The 21,712-nt window shown below is 37.2% G+C and overlaps 4 protein-coding genes across 4 annotated transcripts; all 4 read left to right on the forward strand.

The window, feature by feature from the left end:
* Positions 1-3,113: 3,113 nt before the first annotated feature.
* Positions 3,114-5,575, forward strand: LOC145890091 (uncharacterized). Its single transcript, XM_082981130.1, has 10 exons — positions 3,114-3,188; positions 3,307-3,361; positions 3,431-3,685; positions 3,791-3,937; positions 4,028-4,081; positions 4,183-4,386; positions 4,456-4,602; positions 4,660-5,136; positions 5,190-5,336; positions 5,463-5,575. The coding sequence occupies exons 1-10, from the start codon at positions 3,114-3,116 to the stop codon at positions 5,573-5,575; spliced, it is 1,674 nt and encodes a 557-aa protein (XP_082837256.1).
* Positions 5,576-6,144: 569 nt separating this feature from the next.
* Positions 6,145-7,675, forward strand: LOC145890092 (uncharacterized). Its single transcript, XM_082981131.1, has 5 exons — positions 6,145-6,199; positions 6,288-6,353; positions 6,946-7,101; positions 7,342-7,470; positions 7,554-7,675. The coding sequence occupies exons 1-5, from the start codon at positions 6,145-6,147 to the stop codon at positions 7,664-7,666; spliced, it is 519 nt and encodes a 172-aa protein (XP_082837257.1). The 3' UTR covers positions 7,667-7,675.
* A 2,396-nt stretch (positions 7,676-10,071) lies between these two features.
* On the forward strand, positions 10,072-11,956 carry LOC145888631 (uncharacterized). The gene is made up of 7 exons (XM_082979424.1): positions 10,072-10,105; positions 10,177-10,247; positions 10,362-10,520; positions 10,749-10,901; positions 11,132-11,263; positions 11,362-11,505; positions 11,674-11,956. The coding sequence occupies exons 2-6, from the start codon at positions 10,202-10,204 to the stop codon at positions 11,502-11,504; spliced, it is 633 nt and encodes a 210-aa protein (XP_082835550.1). The 5' UTR covers positions 10,072-10,105; positions 10,177-10,201; the 3' UTR covers position 11,505; positions 11,674-11,956.
* A 5,303-nt stretch (positions 11,957-17,259) lies between these two features.
* Positions 17,260-19,478, forward strand: LOC145888630 (uncharacterized). The gene is made up of 7 exons (XM_082979423.1): positions 17,260-17,294; positions 17,367-17,437; positions 17,552-17,710; positions 17,977-18,129; positions 18,339-18,470; positions 18,569-18,712; positions 19,191-19,478. The coding sequence occupies exons 2-6, from the start codon at positions 17,392-17,394 to the stop codon at positions 18,709-18,711; spliced, it is 633 nt and encodes a 210-aa protein (XP_082835549.1). The 5' UTR covers positions 17,260-17,294; positions 17,367-17,391; the 3' UTR covers position 18,712; positions 19,191-19,478.
* Positions 19,479-21,712: the final 2,234 nt, after the last annotated feature.

Genomic DNA, 21,712 nt, shown 5'->3' on the forward strand with positions numbered 1-21,712 from the left:
TCGCCCGTCGCTTCTTTCAACACCTTCTGTAACATTTGATGTTAATTGCAGCAACTCTAAAGAGCTATACAGTTCCCCAAGTTAATTGTCTTATTAAATTGTGCGCGCATCGTTGCGTTTGGAAACACAAATGCACGCGGCCTATTGATGTAGAGAGAGTATTGAAGCAGCAGCCTACATAGTGTCAAAACTGTGTGAAAACAACATGTGGTAAGCAAACGATATCTCCAATGAGAGCAGTTACGTTGGATATTAACTCAATTTTAAAGTGTAACTCAAATAGGATAATCACCTGCCAAAAACGTCCTTAACGCACAAGAAGAATAAATAATTATTGTTTTATTAGGCTTGAACTTGCTTAAAAACAAAGGCAAGCAGAATAGTTCCTTATATTTTTGTAATTTTGTCTTTTTGCAGGAAAGGTTAGAACCATCGTACAAAACAACATTGCTTCTGTTGTGTGCAAGAAGCTTTTGGAACTTGCTCGTCTTGTCCAGCAGTAACAAACCACGCACTTGATAAACTGGCAACTTGCAAAGCGTGTACCGAGACATGCAAGACCCGAAACGGCTTAGTTCGTTTGCAAGTTTGATTTTTTCTTCTAAAAAAAATTTAAAAAAATTTTAAGCAATTGAGAACTTGAAATTTGGCGAGGGAAAAAATATCCTTTTTCTTTGGTTGCAAAAGCTTTAATATAATTGGGTGCAAAAACTTGGAGTTAAGCAACTTGAACAACCACCTTTGGCTTTTTTGTTCAAATTTGCTATATAGTTAACAAGTACCTTTTCCATTCGCAGAGAAAAAACTGACTATTGCCAAATGCAACGATGCTTGCTTTGCGAGCAAAATATGTGAGAACTTCATGTACGCACACAACTCCGTGGAAGCTGCCAATAGGAAATGTTTAAAATGTCTTTCCGATAATTGCCGTAAGTTACTAGGTCCCAACATTTGCAACGGCGTGTTTGAAATTTCACTCGATTAATTTGTTTTAATTTTCGGCAGCCACCGGTACTCAAATGAAAGAGAAAGGGCAGTGTCGCAAACTTGCGAAAACAACAACTTGTCCGGCATGTTCCTCGCCACCACAGAGTGACCGCGATATTCTAAAGAACTGCAGAGCTTGTCTGGGCGATTGTCTACAACAGTAGAGGTAAGATGAGCTTTTAACGAGTGGCATCATCGATGCAACAGAAATTATATAAAACCACGGAATTATGCTTGTAGGTGAAGAAGAGACAAAATGGAATGACTTGCAGTCATGTTTTTTCAAACCTAATAACGATGTAATCTTCCTATGCGTATACCTGTTTATTGTAACGATGCGTGTATATTTTGTTCAATTTTATTTGATTGAATTTGATTGATTTAAAACGAAGGATAAAATATCATTTAATCAACGTCCTGTGAACTTGCTACCACTATAGTAGTTGCGTTTGGTATTGCCCTATGAAGACTAACGCAGAAGTAATGCCATGCTTTCGCAAGGCAAGACAGGATCGCCCCACTGCGCAGGCCTTTTATATTTGGCGATCACAGCTTGAATATTCTCATCATAAGGGGATCAGAACCTCATGATCAGAATATTAAAGCTGTGATCACCAAATATAAAGGGCCTGCGCAGTGGGACGATCCTGCCTTGCCTTGCAAAAGCATGGCATTACTTCTGCGTTGTCTGATTACGGTGGTGGAGATCCTCTACGCATTTGAAGGTCGCCTGACAAGTTGTGCGCTTGCGCACCGGTGTACCTTGGCCACAATATACCCCGTGAAGCCACTGAGCTCCTGTAGCTCAGTTGGTAGAGCGTTGGGCCTGGTTAGCCCAGGGTCGTGAGTTCAAAGTTTCAAACCTCACCGGGAGCTTGATTTTTCAGATCTCGCTCCTACTTGTCAGGAAAAGTGGCTGATCCAGCTTGGCTGCGAAGCCTGTGAACCTATGAAGACTAAACATATATGCATATCACTTGTACTTGGGTATTCGTTGTTTGTTGATCATGTACACAGAAACTATAATATTCAGAAATAATTATGTGTTCTGAAAAATGGTAAATGGGTCATTTCGTCTGGACCAGCTTCATTTGTGACCATTAGGAACCAACCGCGTGGAAGATTTGCAAACATAACTTATATGTATGGCAGTAAAAGTGTGTTTGCCTATATCCTTTCTCGTTTCAAATCTTATCGATTTGTTTTGTGATTGGTGTACGGCCCATGCTCTCCACAGCATGTGCTATAAATAAAACTTCTCGGGTTTTCTACAGTGAAAATATCAAACAACTAGTTGTGTCTGCCATGCTTAAATATATCGCGTCGTATTGAAAAGCAATAAACAACAATAATGACGTTTTCGACGTAAGAATCGCATTTTTGTGGATGCAGAGCCTGAGGGCACGAAGCTAATTTTAAGGCAAACAATTGCTTGCGAACTGAAAAACAAAGTGAACTGAAGAAAATTGGGAAACACTTCCCACGACTTAAACCCGAAAACACGACATAGCCACGTGATCATGCAGCTGACGTCACAACGCCTGGAGGCATCCTGGATGTTCGATAAAGGCCAGATATTTATCGTCATTTTGCGGCCGTAACTAGTGTCAATTAACAAGAATTATAAATTTTGTTCATGTATGCTTTAACACTTGGCTAAATTAGAAATACAGTTCATGCATTAGAGTAAATCTACTGTTTTAAAAACCAAATAAATTGATTAGAATGGTGGCAGAAATATACCAGAACTCCCTACAATTACAGACATTTCATTTTTTTTATTGAGGGGAAAATAAAGAAAACTCAACGGTCAATATATGTTTTACTATCATAAAATGTTAAAGAAATATATGCAAGAACAATACGTACGAAGTAATTTTTATGGTTACATATTCTCCATTTAATGGAAACGAAATGTATACAAAAATGGCATCAGTCCTTGTCCTGACTTTAAAATAAAATTGAGAAAGCAAGATTATCCGCAAAAATGTGACGTTTATATTTTTCTGTGACGTATTCAACCAACACCCATATATTGCCCGCGGGCTGACCGGATGTCGCGTAACAAAACACAACCTCGGGCGGCGTCAAATATAGCGAGGTTTCGTGTATATAAGTTGGTGTCGATGAAAAGTACATCACCATTCAGAAGATCTGAAAACCTTTTACAAGAAGACAAAGTACTGATCGTTGATAACCAAGTAAGTAAAAAAAATAATAAATAGTTAACTTATTCTCATTGTGTTTGTATTTACACAGCATCAATGTTATACTATTCAGTACATCATGCTTTACGTTTGCTGTTATAATTATTTACAGGATCTCACAATGAAGTCGATTGTAGTTTTGGCCATTTTAGTTCTTGCTGTTCAAGGTAAATACCCACGTTAAAATTGATATTATAACAAGAATTGTCAGTCTTACATCTATTATTCGTTCTCAGCAATTCCACCAAGAGGTCCACGTAACAATTTCAATCCTTCCGGGTTCGGACCATTGGGAGGTTGGAGAAGACCCAACTCCTTTCCAGGAAGAAACGAGCAGCGAGGATCCGACTCCGGAGATGAAGATTCTGACAATAAAATGTCCTGTCTAAAATCCTGCGTCGGACCAACTAAATGTCCGAGTCTTGAAGAAATTAGGAGCGAGACCCGAGAAGACAGAAAGGAATGTCGACAGTGTGTAAACGGAACATGTGGTGAGTGTTTATTAGATTTTCAAATATCTTACCATACAGGATCATTGCTTGGTTTAATACCTTTACATGACAATTACACATACATTAACGCCTTTTTTTGATCAGGTGATCTGAATCCCTTGGATCGCCGTGCTCTGAGAAAATGTGTCCGTGACGCCTTTGAGAATTGCTCTTCTTGTCCTCCCGTTCCAAATAAGGACAGAGATCGTGTGATCAACTGCACATCTTGTTTGATGCAGTGCAGAAAACCAGGTAAAATTTTATTCAGGTGGCGAACGTGGCTAAGTACGTATCCGGAAAGAGTTAAAGTTCAAATAAATATATTTCATTCTTTTTGTCAAGGTAACGAACAGAGGCGCGACAGACCAGATTACAATATGGGCGCAAGTCAAACCGGTAAGTAAAAATATCATTGAAACCATTAAAGACATTTGTATTATTTTTGGCATTAGTATTTTTATGAAATACCGTCATAAAATTCATTTCGGCAATCATAGGAAACAGATTTCCAATCCGACGGCCAATTCCCAACATTCGTCCGAGACGATTTCCACTGGGTGGCAGGCAACAGCGTCGTAAACCATCAAGAGCTTGTTACAAAGTTTGTGCTACATTGAAATATTGTCCAAGTGTGGAAGATATGAAATCCAAAATGAGGAACCAAAATCAAACTTGCAAAGACTGCGTCGCCGACGAATGCGGTATGTATTTGAGATATCAATGAGCGTATAACAAAATAAATATAACAAAATGCTATCTCCTGTAAACAGGAGAGATTCCAAATAACGGTAGTAGCGAGGATGCAAGTTGTATTGCCAACGCAAGGCAAGAGTGCGTCGAATGTCCACCGATTGATAACAACGAACAAATGTCCAAAAAGAGATGCATGGCGTGCTTGAAGAACTGCATAATTAAAGGTGTATGTTTGTATTTTTATTTATCCGACACCATATCAACTTGAGTGGTTTATACAGATAATGCCAATGAAGGAGATGATTCTGATGATGATAACGAAAGACGTGGTTTTGGAGTAGGTCTGATGAGAAATGGACCATTTTCTGGAAATAGACCATATTCTGGAAGACAACCTTCTATCGGGGGATTGAGATCAATTTCTGGTGGGCTACAACCATTTTTGGGGGGTAATCGGCCGAATCAAGATGGTCGAGGACCATTTCGTGGCCCCTTGGGACAGTTTGCAACTGGATCGGTGTTTGGTGGTTTGGGTTCTGCAACAGGTGGTCGCAGACCATTCCCTGGTGGTCGACGACCAAGTCTGGGACCCAGACGAGCAATTCCGGGACGAAAGGAAATGTTGGCTGCATTACTTAAAGTTATCACATGCGCAAGAACAGAGGATAATTGTGCGAGCTGCCCAACTCCGAGAGAAGCAAAGAGGAGGATGATTAACGCTACTGTGGGATGCAGGAAATGTGTAAATGAAGAATGTGGTAAGTTTTGGAGAGTTTGAACTGTTCATTTTGCCATGAACTTTTTTTTTAAGGCGACATCGAAAAGAGCAACAAAACAGAAACCGCCGAATGCATTCGTCAAGCAAGAATCGATTGTCTTCAGTGCCCACCGCTAACCTCAGACGAACAAATAGAGAAGAAGAAATGCATCAAATGTTTGATTGCTTGTTCACCAAAAGGTACAACATTGAATGCACTGCACACACTAATTTATTTTGTTGTTGTAAAGTAATGTTAAATTATGTTGTGATATAGAAAACATGGAAACAAAATGTGAATTTAACTGTGAGAATTCTTTATTTCAGGTGGAAGTCGCGATGGTCCTCGACAAGGTGGTTCCTTCAGACCTGGACCAAATCAGTTTGTTCGTGGGATGTTCTATTCTGGGAACGATGATGCAGAAGACGATGAAGAATAAAATTAATAAAACGTTTATGAAATGTTTTTTCTTGTCGACGGAAACCCTGACCTGACTATGATTACTGTTTTTTGTTTTCCTGTTACGTTTTGCACAACATTACTAAATTTGCACGGATTGTCCAAGTCCGAAGTGTGCTTTACATTGGATTTGTTCGTAATAAATTACTTACAGCAATATACAAAATGTTTTGTACAAAATTTAGAAAATCCATTGGAGAGTTCAAAATGCATATGTCCAAGGTTGCAATAGGGTGTTTACATTCTACTACTTTGGACATGAATGTATCGAAATTTGTACCTTTTTTCTATTAACCATATGCTATCCTTCAAAAATATTCCGTCCAGAGTCAGCTTATCGTGTTTAATCGTTAAATTAATTTTGGTGGAAATAAATTGAAAGTTGTCAGTAGAAGGAGGAAATCCTTAATCGTTGAATGATTGTGAAAAGCAGGAAGTTTTTTAAATAATTACTATATAAATCCATCACATTTCGTGTACATGAACAGTAAACTTGATGTTTAACATGAATTGATGAGTTCCTCGTACAAATTACCAACATATAAGGTGATGCACGCTGGTAAACAACCATACCTGCCATTACAAAGAGAAGCCCGTCCCTGCGGTAAGAATTTTTACGTTATGACATTTATGGAAATATTTGGTTCTTTGTCTGCTTTTGGTTGGAATTTATTTAAACATGCTGTTTTTAGATCTGATGAACTTTATCAGCATGAAGTCAATTCTACTACTTGTGATTTGTATCGGCGTTGCTAACGGTAAGTACAATGTGTAAAAAAACTTAAGTGCGTGAATAGCATAATTTATGTAGAATGGTTTTGCATTACTTTTTTTTAAAAAATATGTTAAAGTTCAAACAGTAATATACATTCGCTTTTGTTCATTGGTACATTGTTAGCGTTTGAAACAATCCTCTAACACGACAATCTACAACATTGTTAATTCAATGTAGCAATACCAAAAACAAACACTATTGATGGTGTTAAAAAACCTCTCTATTAATGCGGGGTTGCTTGTATCAACTCTAAAAACTGCTCCCGGCTCATTGACGTTGAGAGAATATTGAAGCAACAGACAACTACCTGTCAGGACTGTGTCACTCGAGGATGTGGTAACTGAAGACGATTTTCTTGTGTCATGTTTAAATTTAGTGCAATTAATAGTGCAAAGAAAACGCCACTTTTTGTAAAAGTTATTCATTAGCTACAACGCAGCATTTAAGCGCATTTTACTCAGAAAAGGGATTTACCGACTGTTTGTTTATACATACGATATTGTATTGCTTAAAGCTTTCTGAAATTTTGAAAGTTTGAAATAATTTTTTGCATAAAACATTGTTTATTTTTGCAGGACTCACTGGAAGTCGGATAACAAATAATTTTGTTTCCATTTGTGTGCAAGAATTTTTGAAAAGTTGTTCGTCTTGCCCCACAGAAAATTTAAATCACCTGTTTGACAGATTGGCCAGCTGTAAAACATGCACTGGAAAGTGCAAAGCCGCTTACGGTTTGATTTGTTACTTTTAAACATGGTTTCCTGCGAGAAGTGCAATAACGTATTTATTTTGATGTAGGAAGGTATAATTTGCAGCTTACCTCGGTTCACGAATTAAAAGATTAAGAATTAAAATAAGAGTAAAATAAGAACGTAGTTTTTACGTTGCAAATTGCACACATTTAACCTAAATTTGCAATTTCTCGGTAGACTTATCAAATATTCCAACTCATTTGACTTTTATATCCACAGACAAAAATTTGGTTCAAGCCAAGTGTGCTGAAAACTGCTTAGCTAGCGTAATGTGTGGGGGTCAGCAATCACGCGGTACAGTGCAATCTGCTAATCACAACATCCAGCCATGTATTGGCAAGGGATGTGGTAGGTTTACACGTGTTCGAATCGCCAACGGCATGTTTGCAACAACACAGTTTGGAAATAAATATTTTTTTCAATTTTATTAGGCTCGAATTCTGCTGGGCAACGCACAGCCACGCTGGATATCAAGTCTACACAGCAAGTCCACCCTAATATTAACACTTGCACCGATTGTCTGCAAAAATGCCTGCTGTTGTAAACTTCTGTGCACCTCTCGTTTAATTTAAAATCAGTCGGCTATTAAATAATATCTATATAAAATGCGACGATTGTAGTTTAAAACTGTTTATGTACTTATATATGCTATTTATACATTTTATTGTTGTTTGTATAATTGTTGCATGTCAAAATATCATTTGTACTTGGATATTTGTTGTTTAATTATAGTTGGAACAGAAGTAAATATACAAAAATCAATTGGTTGTGTTAAAAACTTCTCGAGCAATCTTGCAAGAATGACTAATTTCCTCTGCTTTCACGCATTTGCGAGACGATGCAGTTTGGTGTGGCTAACTTATACATGCACGCTGAAATCTGTAAATATTCCCAACATGCACGTGATGAATAATATGAGGTCTCCATTAAACAAACTTCACTTCCATCCTCTCCACCCATTTGAACTCTGATAACTCAAACTTAAACCTGACAATCGATATTTTAGGATGTCGAAAACCGACGTTGAAAATTGAGGATGTCGAGAAATGATTTCTGCTTTTATGAGTTGTTAATATTAAACTTCTGTTGTTTTCACAACATGTCCACAATGCGCAAACTGCTAACATATTGGCTTCCTCCCGAGAGTTTGATGCGGAGTCGTTTACAATTTATGATAGTAGTTACTCTGTTTGCTGACATTTCCTTGCACATTTTCATGTAGTTTTCAGTAAGCTTTCGTTGCACATTTTCAGTAAGCTTTCGCCGTTTTATGGCTGCGTGTAATTTATTTTGGGAGATTGGCAGCAAAAGTAGGAAATCCCTGAGTGATCAATAATTTTGAAACCAATATAGGAAAAATGTATAGTTTGGTAATTAATCAACTCAACTCACGCCAGGAATAACAGCAGTCAATCTATGGTTAAACTTTACCATATTCCGTCCGCGTATAAATTTCTGAAAGTGCGTTGGGATCATGGAGTTAACTACCGCTATTGCGGAACGCCAGCCCCCCTCTCTCCACCAAATGAACAAGTTTTAGGTTCTTTTCACCTTCTCGTCCTTTGAAAAGAAGGAGAACTGATCCAGACTGTGATTTATCGAAATGCCCTGAAAACCACATAGTTTTATGTGAGAATTTTGCTAGTGGCACGACATTTTATCCTTTCCAGGGCCGGGTCCTATACCCATTTAACTAATTTAACCAAATGAGGCCCCGCGTCTAAAACGGGTCCATACAATACTGCACACATGAACAATAAACACAAAACATAAAATGACATAAGGAGCGACAAGACGATAAGAGTTATTAAATCAAGCTTCCAGGATTTGCTATGAAGATCAAAAATACCCGCATTTCCTGGGATAGGCCGTAATTGCAATAACTATAATAATGTTATACACATAAACAAACAATAACGAGAATTAGCGAGTGTTTCATGAGCACGTGCAATATCACGTTATCAAAACAGCAGAGTTATAACAACTAATATAACCAACAACATTCGACAGATTTTATTTCCAACAACAATTTGACATGCACGCAGTAGGAAGTGCCAATGTGGGATTAATTGTGTAATTGCCAATAAAGGAAGTTGTGATAAATAATGCTCCATAAATCCATCGCTTTCATGTTCGGAATATTGACAAGCTATTTGTAGTCGTACTTGAATTGATGAGTTTCAGTGTGATTTAGCAACAAACTGATGGGTTGAAAAAGGAAAAAATATTTGGTAACGACCAAAAGGTACCGCCATCCACCGCCTGTGATGCTTTTTGCTCCATTTTGTTTCATTTAATATTTGGTTCCACAAAACCTAAATTTTCGTATTTAATTGCCTCTTGGTAATGTGTGTGTGGTTCTTTTTTCTTGGTTTGCAACTGCGAGAATTCATCAATTACCAATATAATTATTGCCTTGGTAATGCGTTTTCAATAAATCAATTAAAGGTAGAGGTTCACACTGCCGAATACTTCAATCCAGATCGTATTCAAATGATTCTATCCAAATAATTCTATACGAGGTTTCCTTCACGAACACACAAAAATATTTTTGCGTTTGCCCTTGCGGAATCGCCCTTGCAATAACTAGTATTATAAATTGTAAAAACAGCAGCTTCGAGATATCTTTAAAGTCAAGGCTCGCGAGATGTGTTTTAAAAATAATCGCCGTGTAAAGTTAATGACTAATTGTACCAGCATCCAAGCAGAGTTATTTTTGGAAATTCTCACTTATTAGCAGGTTCGGCATCCATAAATACCGGGTGTCAGAATGAAGTTTGACTTATCGGAATATGAAAAAAAAACATGGAAGTGTTGGATGATTGAAAAATTCACATATCCATCACTTCTACATCAGGAAATTTACCATTTATTAGTTCCTCGAATAAATTACGTACAGATTTTCGAGTTATAAAAGGCACACAATTTGGCAGCAAAGCCACACTATCTGCAACTACAAACAGAAACGGGAAAAGTCGTAAAGGTGAGTTTTGTTGTACGGGGTTGTTTTTATTGGTTTAATAACTATTTCAAATACATATGCACAAATTCTAGATAAATTGGAATCAACTTTATCAGCATGAATTCAATTCTACTTCTTTCACTTTGCTTCGGTGTTGCTCTCGGTAAGTTGCAAGAGATGTTTTCAAAAAAACTGTGACGATAAGAAAATTACTGTAGTACAAAATTATTTTGCTTGAGTTTTAATCAACTTTCATTTTTGTTTATTTTCAATGCAGCAACTCCAAAATTCAAACTTGCTGTCATAGTCGACTGTGAACGCGTATTATGTGGGTTTGCTTGCGTCAAGTCGAGAGACTGTACATCGCCTTTGGATGTTGAAAGAGTCCTGAAGAGCCAACCAGATGCCTGCAGGACCTGTGTCAATGGAGTATGTGGTAAGTAAATTGTTTCTCGTGTATTAATCCAGTAAACCTGAATAGATATCATCAACAGAGCTGTGTTCAATTATTCCAGATAGAATAAACACCCAAATCACCACAATACGTATATATATTGGAGCAAAAACAATTAAACGCTATTTTTAAATATTGGTGTTTATATAACATTGCTCAAACACAAAAAAATTAACATTATTTCCTAGAGCAATGTTGTTTTTTCTTCAGAACTGACCGGAGACGCTGTACCAGACAACTTTGTTTCTGTTTGTGTGCAAGACGCTATGCTAGGTTGCTCCGAATGTCCAGCAGTAACAAACACCGCACTTGATAAACTGGAAACTTGCAGAACGTGCACCGGGACTTGCAACACCAATCACGGTTAGTTTTGCATAAAATAACGACAACGTAATTATTTAGATAAGAGAAGAATAAATAATCCATTTGGGAATTGGGCATAGAATGAAGTCATTTTTTATATTTTGCAAAAAAAGGAAATTTAGACGAATTAATTCAGATATTATTGCGTAAATAACTGAAAAATTTTTCGGTTCTGAAGGCCGCGTTTATCAAACCAATTTAAAATTTTCTAACTTCTTTGTTTGTTGCAGGAACAAATATGAAAAATGCCGTATGTGCTGAGTCATGCTTTCGGAGTGCTGACTGTGTAAACTTCGAGTACGCACACGATACAGTGGAAGCTGCAAATCGTCAATGCAAAAAATGTGTTAATGACGCATGCGGTAAGATAGCCTGTTCTCGCACTGCCAACGTCAAATTGCTGTGCAACACTACTCAACAAACTTGGAAACATAACAAATTTTTCTGAATTTTGCGGCAGGACCCAAATCTCCGGAAACCAAACAGTGCCGAAGTGATGCGAAGGCGACGACGTGTCCCTCTTGCACCTCGCCGACAGATCAAGAGCGTGCCATTCTGAAGAACTGCAAGGCATGCCTAGCCAACTGTCCGAAATTAGTTTAAGGTAATCAAAGCGAAGCTGTTGTTTGTTAAGTAAAACCTGTTAAATCGATTAAAGTATCGTAATGAACGTAATGCGGTGTGGATACATCCACAATAAATAAGTTCAGTTTTCGAATTGATAAAATACTTTAAGCAGAATTTAAAGATAACCACAGCATTTTGCTTGCAGAAGCGGAATCTCATTGTGATAAAATGGAGTCCTGATATGATGAAAACCTTGTAATCAATATATTTCTTTATCGACATTATGCAGTGCCTAATTAAGTATAACTAACTTCCATGATTAGAATTTATGGTGTTTAACTTTCCGTGAAACCTCCTGTTCAATTTGCAAATCAATTTGCTCCGTCATATGTTTTGTATGTGGCTAAACGTAACGTATGCATTACTCGTATTTGGATATGTGTTGTTTGTTATCCACGTACACAAAACAATATTATGCAGAAATAAATACCGGAAAATAAAAGTACGTGCTGTGGTCTGTTCAGGGGGCAAAACAGCATTTCAATGTTATTAAAAACATCGACAAAGAAGCATGCAGAATCGAATCTGTATAAAAAGTTTTAGGAATCTTGTGGATTTTAAAATTTAATGGCAAGATGGCAGATGCACAAAACGTGTTTACCTAACTGTTCCAACGTGTTGGGGCGATATATGCGATTGGCTAATAATAGAGGGTTATCATTGCAAAAAACGATACTGTTTAAATCAGCCAATATTTCCAGAACTTACAATAACCGATATAACATTCTTTTCCGAGTATCATTGGTATTGCATCCGTGTTTTTGTTTTAAATAATTAGTTTGTTGAATCCATTTAGTTTATAGTGATTAGTATTGTTTTGACTATTCATATAGATACCAAATTACGTGAGTTACAATTATTAACGGTTTTAGAGTTTCCACATATTTACTCTAATTTGCGTCGGCGCACGGCGCTGGAAACTATACGATTGATGATGAAATTAACAATCGATGATACAATGTATAGGAAAGTACAATGTCTAACTTTCATTGCAACAAATTGGTGAATCAACGTAAGCTACATACAGTCCAGGGACGAGCAAATCACAGGACAAACTATCCTAGTTGGAAAGATCACGCGATGTCATACATATCATGTCTCCCCAATGTTACTTCTTATGCGCACTTGCGTTGCGTTTGAATTCATAACGACGATATCGAGTTCTGTTTTTCGTCGATAAACCGTTTTGTACCGTGCTTTATGTGGTAGCTTATGACAAGCAAAACTAAGCATGCGGTGAGTTTCACTGGGAGAACTCTGAAACCATGCGAAAATAGCAATGCCAAATATAACTGTGATTTGTTCGAGATATTCTTGTGGTGTTAACATCGTTTAAACTCCACCAACTGGCGATTTAACCTCAGACAGATAGTGGCAAAACCAAACATGCTGCGGATAACTTTAAACTATTTGTTTGGTATTTCCACTGTAGAAAACCCGATAAGTTTTATATATTGCTCGTGCTGTGAAACTCATGGGACATTCACCAATCACAAAAAAAACAAATCGATAGGATTTGAAACGAGATGCTTCCATAAACATAAATTTACGTGAACAAACATTTATTTCTGAATATTATAGTTTCTGTGTACATGATCAACAAACAACGAATACCCAAATACTAGTGATATGCATATATGTTTAGTCTTTATACGGCAACACGAAATGCCCGTTAGAAGCTCAATCACCTCTATTGTTTTAGGCAATTGGCCTGACAAGCTCTGCAGTTCTTTATAATACCGCGTAAAATAAAACAAATTAATCGATAGCATGAAATTTCAAACACGACGTTGCAAATGTTAAGACTCAGTAACTTACAGCAACTATCGGAAAGACATTTAGAACATTCCCTATTAGCAGCTTCCACTGAATCGTGTGCAAACATGAAGTTCACACATGTATCGCTCGCAAAGCAAGCATCGTCGAAAAATCAGAATCAGAAGAACAACCAAAACTTGCAAATTATGGTATTATGTGAGAATATTCTTTTGCGACATTTTGTCCTGTACATGGCTGGTCCTATACCCATTTAACTAATTTGACCAAATGAGGCCCCGCGCCTAAAAGGGACCCCTGCAATACTGCACACATGAACAATAAACACAAAACATAAAATGTAAAAGGGAGTGATAAGACGATAAGAGTTATCGAATCAGGCTCCCCAGGATTTGCTATACAAATGAAATACCTGCATTTCCTGAGATAGGCCCTAATTGAAATAACTAGTATTATACGCATTTACAAACGATAACGAGAATTAGCGAGTGTTTCATGTGCACGTGTAATGACACGTTATCAAAACAGCAGAGTTATAACAATTAATATAACCAACAACTTGACGGAATTAATTTCCAACATCAATTTGATATGCACGCAGTAGGAAGTGCCAAAGTCGGATTAATTGTGTGATTACCAATAAAGGAAGTTATGTTCAATAATTACTCCATAGATCCATCGCTTTCATGTTCGGAATATTGACAGGCCATTTGTAATCGTACTTGAATTTATCAGAAGAAAAACTAAAACTTGCAAACCGTTGAGTTGTGGCGTACTTCGGTTCAGGAATTCGGAGATTCAGAATTAAAATAAACATTTTGGGTGAATTATTCTGTGTTCCCTTGTTCGCAGCGTTAGAACGTAATTGTTACGTTACAAATTGCACACAATTAATCTAAATTCGCAATATCTTGGTAGTCTTATAAAATTTTCCAACTCTTTTGACTTTTACATACAAAGAAAAAAATTGGTTCGAGCCACGTGTGATGAAAACTGCTTAGCTAGCGTATTGTGTGGGAGTCACCAATCACGCGGTACAGTGCAATCTGCCAATCGCAACATCCAGCCATGTATTAACGCGGGATGTGGTAGGTTTACACGTGTTCGAGTCCCCGACAGCATGTTTGCAACAACACAGTTTGGAAAAAAAATATTTTTTTAAATTTTAGTAGGACCAATTTCTGCTATAAACACAGCGCATCGCACAGCCGCGCTGGACATCTGTCCTTGTGACAAGTCTACACTCCATGTCCGCACTAATATTAACACTTGCATCGGTTGTCTGCAAAAATGCCTGTGAACTTCAGTAAACCTCTCGTTTAATATAAAATCAATCAGAAATTTCACTAATATCTAAATGCGACTTGTATAATTGCTGCATGTTCAAATGTCATTTGTACTTGGATATTTGTTGTTTGGTTATGGTTGGAACAGAAGTAAATATACAAAAAAACTCAATTGCTTGTGTTAAAAACTTCTAGAGCAATCTTGCTAGAATGACCAATTTCCTTGCATTCCCTCCTTTCCGAGACGGTGCAGTTTGGTGTGGCTAACTTATAAATTCAAGATTAAACCTGTAAATATCCCAACATGCATGTGACGAATAATATAAGGTCTCCATTTAACAAACTTCACTTCCATCCTCTCCACCCATTTGAACTTCGATAACTCAAACTTAAACCTGACAATCGACATTTTAGGGTGTCGAAAACCGACGTTGACAATTGAGGATGTCGAGAAAAGGATTTCTGCTTTTATGAGTTGTTAATATTAAACTTCTGTTGTTTTCACAACATGTCCACAATGCGCACACTGCTAACATATTGGCTTCCTCCCGAGAGTTTGATGTGGAGTCGTTCACAATTTATGATATTAGTTACCCTTTTTGCTGACATTTGCACAATTTCATGTAGTTGAGGAGGACATATTCCAATAAATCACAATCTTCAATTGTAGTATGCTGCGGTGTGTACTACGCTGCACCTAAACAACCTTTTTTCATGGTCACTGAAACACATTCCCATCACCTTTTACCCATTACCTTTTGTTTGGAATACCCGAGCACTGAATTGTGCCACCATATGCACTGTATGTATTTTGAATGTACCATTAGAAGACAGAAAGAAAGTGATACCTGTACACAGGGCAGTAACACAAGAAAATATGGAGTTTAAAATTCAATCAGAAATGCAAATTCAGAGAAAATGTTTGTGGTGTATTTTGTACCTAAATAACCTGAAACACCTTTTTAAGTCGAACTTGGACATTTTACGTTTCTTTTTCAACAATCCTTCAAAACATTTTTAGTCTGCAGTAAGCTTTCGCCGTTTTATAGCTGCGTGTAATTAATTTTAGGACGTTGGCAGCAAAAGTAGGAAATCCCAGAGTGATCAATAATTTTGAAACCAACAAAGGAAAAAAGTGAAGTTTGGTAATTGACAATTTCATAAATCCATTCATCGCATGTCAGGAATAACAACAGTCAATGTATGGTTTAACTTTATCCGCGTATAAACATCTGAAAGTGCGTTGATTCATGGAGTTAACTACCACTTTTACAAAAATGCTACTCCCCAAATTCACTGGATCGTGGTAACGAACAAGTTTTAGGTTCTGTTCCAATTTCACTGCCTCGTGGTAACGAACAAGTTTTAGGTGCTGTTCTCCTTCTCGTCCTTTGAAAAGAAGGAGAACTGATCCAGACTGTGATTTATCAAAATGCCTCAATCAATAATAAAGGAAGTTCTGTTCAATAATTACTTCATAAATCCATCGCTTTCATATTGATAGGCTATTTGTAATCGTACTTGAATTGATGAGTTTCAGTGTGATTTAGCAACAAACTGATAGGTTGAAAAAGGAAAAATATTTGGCAACGACCAAAAGGTGCCGCCATCCACCGTCTGTGATGCTTTCTGCTCCATTTTGTTTCATTTAATATTTAATTCTACAAAGCCTAAATTTTCGAATTTAATTGCCTCTTGGTAAAGTGCGTGTGGTTCTTTTCACTTGGTTTTGCAACTGCGAGAATTCATAAATTACCAATATAATTTATTGCCTAAGTAATGCGTTTTAAATAAAACAAAATACGGACAAGGGTGGATGTTCACACTGCCGAATACTTCAATCCAGATTGTAATAATTCCATACGAGGTTTCCTTTACTAACACACAAAAATATAAAATGTTACTGTTTCTGCCAGTTTGATTAGTAAATCAAAACTGGATCAAAAAACCAAAGGCCCCTGGCAGGCTGTCGATCGCACACCGTATCAATAATAATGTATTAAAATCCCAAAACAGCGATCTATTTGAATAAGTTTTGGTAAATGGAGAAACTGATGATGCTGTTTTAGGCGAAATATATTTTTCTCTCAATAAATCGATCTGAGCTGTCTACAGATCGCTGTTTTGGGATTTTAATACATTATTGTTTCTGCCAGTTATATTATATTTTAATAGTCTGTTCTTCTGGCACATTCAAACGTAACTTATATTCACCGACGTTTCGCCTGCTATCGAGCTATGCTTCCTCAGGGCACCTTGAATTCAAGTTACGTTTTATTGTGCCAGAAGAACAGACTATCAAAATGCAAAAACATTTAAGACATTTATGCGTTTGCCCATGCGACATCATCCTTGCAACAACTAATATTATAAATTGTAAAGGCTGCAGCTACGAGGTATCTATAACAAGTCAAGACTCGAGAGATGTGATTTAAAAATAATTTTTTTTTAATAGTTTTTAACAAGTTCGGCATTCAAAAATAACGGCTGTCAGAATAAATTTTTGACTAATCGGAATCTAAAAAACCACCATGGAAGTAAAGTTGGGCAAATGAAAAATTCATCACTTCCACATCAGGAAATTTACCATTTATGAGCTCCTCTAATAAATTACGTACAGATTTTCGTGTTATAAAAGGCGATCAATTTGGCAGCAAAGCCACACTATCTGCAACTACAAACAGAAACGGGAAAAGTCGTAAAGGTGAGTTTTGTTGTACGTGTTTTGTTTTTATTGGTTTAATAACTATTTCAAATACATATGCATAAATTCTAGATAAATTGGAATCAACTTTATCAGCATGAATTCAATTCTACTTCTTTCACTTTGCATCGGCGTTGCTCTCGGTAAGTTGCAGGAGATGTTTTCAAAAAAACTGTGACGAGCAGCAAATTATTGTTGTACAAAATTATTTCGCTTGAGTTTTAATCAACTTTCATTTTTGTTTATTTTCAATGCAGCAACTCCAAAATTCAAACTTGCTGTCATAGTCAAATGTGACCGCGTATTATGTGGGTTTGCTTGCGTCAAGTCGAGAGACTGCACGTCGCCTTTGGATGTTGAAAGAGTCCTGAAGAGCCAACCAGATGCCTGCAGGACCTGTGTCAGTGGAGTATGTGGTAAGTAATTGTTCCTCGTGTATTAATCCAGTAAACCTCAATAGATACCATCCCATTGTTAGACGGCAACAGAGCTGTGTTCAATTATTCCAGATAGAATAAACACCCACATCACCACAATATGTATATATATATATATTAGAGCAAAAACAATTAAATGCTATTTTTAAATATTGGTGTTTATATAACATTGTTTTGGTAAAAAAAAATGCTTAAACACAAAAAAATTAACATTATTTCCTAGAGCAATGTTGTTTTTTCTTCAGAACTGACCGGAGACGCTGTACCAGACAACTTTGTTTCTGTTTGTGTGCAAGACGCTATGCTAGGTTGCTCCGAATGTCTAGCAGTAATGAACACCGCACTTGATAAACTGGAAACTTGCAGAACGTGCACCGGGACTTGCAACACCAATCACGGTTAGTTTTGCATAAAATAGCGACAACGTAATTATTTAGATAAGAGAAGAATAAATAATCCATTTAGGAATTGGGCATAGAATGAAGTCATTTTTTATATTTTGCAAAAAAAGGAAATTTAGACGAATTAATTCAGATATTATTGCGTAAATAACTGAAAAATTTCATCAAACCCATTTAAAATTTCCGAACTTCTTTGTTTGTTGCAGGAACAAATATGAAAAATGCCGTATGTGCTGAGTCATGCTTTCGAAGTGCTGACTGTGTAAACTTCGAGTACGCACACGATACAGTGGAAGCTGCAAATCGTCAATGCAAAAAATGTGTTAATGACGCATGTGGTAAGATAGCCTGTTCTCGCACTGCCAACGTCAAATTGCTGTGCAACACTACTCAACAAACTTGGAAACATAACAAATTTTTCTGAATTTTGCGGCAGGACCCAAATCTCCGGAAACCAAACAGTGCCGAAGTGATGCGAAGGCGACGACTTGTCCCTCTTGCACCTCGCCGACAGATCAAGAGCGTGCCATTCTGAAGAACTGCAAGGCATGCCTAGCCAACTGTCCGAAATTAGTTTAAGGTAATCAAAGCGAAGCTATTGTTTGTTAAGTACAACCTGTTGAATCGATTAAAGTATCGTAATGAACGTAATGCGGTGTGGATACATCCACAATAAATAAGTTCAAAGCTGCAGACAGGGTGTGTACACGCACTGTTTCGACCTGTAAGGTCTCATCAGTGCAGCTGTTGAGTGGCACTGTGCTAGCTTTCACACTAGCAGGCACACTAGTCTCTACTTTGTGGTACCTTTCGGTCAACGTCGATCTGCAGGGTACCCTATACTAGGTACCGAACAACAGAGACGACGAACCACTGTGGAACGCACTATGGCCAAACGGAACTGCTTGGTAACCGATAGTGCAAAAGGCAAAAAACACACCCTGTCTGCAGCTTTGCAATATTATGGCTTTTTTTGCACATATATCACATTGGTGTTTTTTGCCTTTTGCACTATCGGTTAGCAGAATTTAAAGATAACCACAGCATTTTGCTTGCAGAAGCGGAATCTCATTGTGATAAAATGGAGTCCTGATATGATGACAACCCTGTAATCAATATATTTCTTTATCGACATTATGCAGTGCCTAATTAAGTATAACTAACTTCCATGATTAGAATTTATGGTGTTTAACTTTCCGTGAAACCTCCTGTTCAATTTGCAAATCAATTTGCTCCGTCACATGTTTTGTGTGTGGCTAAACGTAACGTATGCATTACTCGTATTCGGATATGTGTTGTTTATTATCCACGTACACAAAACAATATTATGCAGAAATAAATACCGGAAAATAAAAGTACGTGCTGTGGTCTGTTCAGGGGGCAAAACAGCATTTCAATGTTATTAAAAACATCGATTAAGAAACATCATGCAGAACCGAATCTGTATAAAAAGTTTTAGGAATCTTGTGGATTTTTAAATTAAATGGCAAGATGGCAGATGCACAAAACGTGTTTACCTAACTGTTCCAACGTGTCGGGGCGATATATGCGATTGGCTAATAATAAAGGGTTATCATTGCAAAAAACGATACTGTTTAAATCAGCAAATATTTCCAGAACTTACAATAACTGATATAACATTCTTTTCCGAGTATCATTGGTATTGCATCCGTGTGTTTGTTTTAAATATTTAGTTTATCGAATCCATAGTATTGTTTTGTCTATTCATATAGATACCAAATTACGTGAGTTACAATTATTAACGGTTTTAGAGTTCCCACATATTTACTCTAATTTGCGTCGGCGCACGGCGCTGGAAACCATACAATCGATGATGAAATTAACAATCGATAATACAATGTATAGGATAAAGTAAGCTCCATACAGTCCAGGGACGAGCGAATCACAGGACAAACTATCCTAGTTGGAAAGCTCACGCGATGTCATACAAATCATGTCTCCCCAGTGTTACTTCTGATGCGCACTTGCGTTTGAATTTATAACGACGTTATCGAGTTCTGCTTTTCGTCAATAAACTGTTTTGTACCTTACTTAATGTGGTCGCTTGTGGCGCGTAAAACTAACCATGGGTGAGCTTTATTGGGCGAACTCTGAAACCATGCAAAAATAGCAATGCCCAAAAAACTGTGAGTTGTTCGAGATATTCTTGTAGTTTTAACGCCGTTTAAACGCCACCAACTGGCGATTTAACCTATGACAGATAGTGGCAAAACCAAACAGGCTGCGGATAACTATTTGTTTAATATTTCCACGGTAGAAAACCCGAGAAGTTTTATATATAATCATCTGTGTTCCCTTGTTCGCAGCGTTAGAACGTAATTGTTACGTTACAAATTGCACAATTAACCTGAATTTGCAATATCTAGGTAGTCTTATAAAATATTCCAACTCTTTTGACTTTTACATACAAAGAAAAAAAAATTGGTTGGAGCCAAGTGTGATGAAAACTGTTTAGCAAGCGTAATGTGCGTGAGTCAGCAATCACGCGGTACAGTGCAATCTGCTAACCGCAACATCCAGCCATGTATTAACGCGGGATGTGGTAAGTTTACACGTGTTCGAATCCCTAACAGCATGTTTGTAACAACACAGTTTGGAAATAAATATTGTTTAAAATTTTATTTGGCCCCAAATTTTATTTCTGCTACAAACAAAGGGCAAAGCACAGCCACGCTGGGCATGGTCAGCCTATCTAAATGCATGAAGTTTCTTCATTTCGTTTTGACTCGTTCTGCTGAATTTCAATTCGCTTGTATGTAAAAGTAAATATTCACATGTCGATGCGATCACCTGTAAAAGGCAAGGTTATTACGCGCTATACGTCAAAATAGAGAGAAGTTGTTCGGTATCGTCTGCTGCGTGACTGCGGTATTTGTCTGCTAAATTGCAAATCATTAATTAAGTCCACCACTGCGACAATTAACAAGACTTTATAATTCTTAAATCGAAGTGTCCGACGAACATTTGCTAGACCTACAGCTAAGTCACGCAATTTGGGTTTGATCGTAATGCCAATTGATGTCATCCAGTATTCCTATGATATTATCGTTTAAGAACTAAGAATCAATCGCCAAATCAGCGCAAATTATACCGCATATCTACATAGTCCTCTTGCGACACCATGCGAAAAATTGGAAATTTGGAAACAACATTTCGTTTTCAAATTTTTTTTGTGTTGGACCGTGCTTTAGGATATTTGTTGTTTGGTTATGGCTAGAACAGAAGTAAATATATAAAAATCAATTGGTTGTGTTAAAATTTGTAGGACCAAACTTGCTAGAGTGACTAATTTCCTTGTTTTTCCTCCCTTGCGAGACGATGCAGTTTGGTGTGGCTAGCTCATAAATTTAAAAATAAATCTGTAAATATTCCCAACATGCATGTGATGAATAATATAAGGTCTCCATTTAACAAGCTTCACTTTCATCCTCTCCACCCATTTGAACTCCGATAACTCAAACTTGAACCTGACAATCGACATATTAGGATGTCGAAAACCGACGTTGAAAATTGAGGATGTCGAGAAATGATTTCTGATTTTATGAGTTGTTAATATTAA

The sequence above is a fragment of the Ascidia mentula genome, chromosome 2, assembly GCF_947561715.1.
Source record: "Ascidia mentula chromosome 2, kaAscMent1.1, whole genome shotgun sequence".
Taxonomy (NCBI): domain Eukaryota; kingdom Metazoa; phylum Chordata; class Ascidiacea; order Phlebobranchia; family Ascidiidae; genus Ascidia; species Ascidia mentula.

What these genes read in the sequence shown, in the direction of transcription:
- LOC145890091 (XM_082981130.1), top strand. Translation starts at nt 3,114, where the DNA reads ATGAAAAGTACATCACCATTCAGAAGATCTGAAAACCTTTTACAAGAA. An exon ending in TACTGATCGTTGATAACCAA is followed by an intron (nt 3,189 to 3,306) that starts GTAAGTAAAAAA and finishes AATTATTTACAG; the next exon opens with GATCTCACAATGAAGTCGAT. An exon ending in TATGGGCGCAAGTCAAACCG is followed by an intron (nt 4,082 to 4,182) that starts GTAAGTAAAAAT and finishes CGGCAATCATAG; the next exon opens with GAAACAGATTTCCAATCCGA.
- LOC145890092 (XM_082981131.1), top strand. Translation starts at nt 6,145, where the DNA reads ATGCACGCTGGTAAACAACCATACCTGCCATTACAAAGAGAAGCCCGT. An exon ending in TTGTATCGGCGTTGCTAACG is followed by an intron (nt 6,354 to 6,945) that starts GTAAGTACAATG and finishes TTATTTTTGCAG; the next exon opens with GACTCACTGGAAGTCGGATA. An exon ending in ATGTATTGGCAAGGGATGTG is followed by an intron (nt 7,471 to 7,553) that starts GTAGGTTTACAC and finishes CAATTTTATTAG; the next exon opens with GCTCGAATTCTGCTGGGCAA.
- LOC145888631 (XM_082979424.1), top strand. Translation starts at nt 10,202, where the DNA reads ATGAATTCAATTCTACTTCTTTCACTTTGCTTCGGTGTTGCTCTCG. An exon ending in TTGCTTCGGTGTTGCTCTCG is followed by an intron (nt 10,248 to 10,361) that starts GTAAGTTGCAAG and finishes TTTTCAATGCAG; the next exon opens with CAACTCCAAAATTCAAACTT. An exon ending in CTGTGTCAATGGAGTATGTG is followed by an intron (nt 10,521 to 10,748) that starts GTAAGTAAATTG and finishes TTTTTTCTTCAG; the next exon opens with AACTGACCGGAGACGCTGTA.
- LOC145888630 (XM_082979423.1), top strand. Translation starts at nt 17,392, where the DNA reads ATGAATTCAATTCTACTTCTTTCACTTTGCATCGGCGTTGCTCTCG. An exon ending in TTGCATCGGCGTTGCTCTCG is followed by an intron (nt 17,438 to 17,551) that starts GTAAGTTGCAGG and finishes TTTTCAATGCAG; the next exon opens with CAACTCCAAAATTCAAACTT. An exon ending in ATGTGTTAATGACGCATGTG is followed by an intron (nt 18,471 to 18,568) that starts GTAAGATAGCCT and finishes ATTTTGCGGCAG; the next exon opens with GACCCAAATCTCCGGAAACC.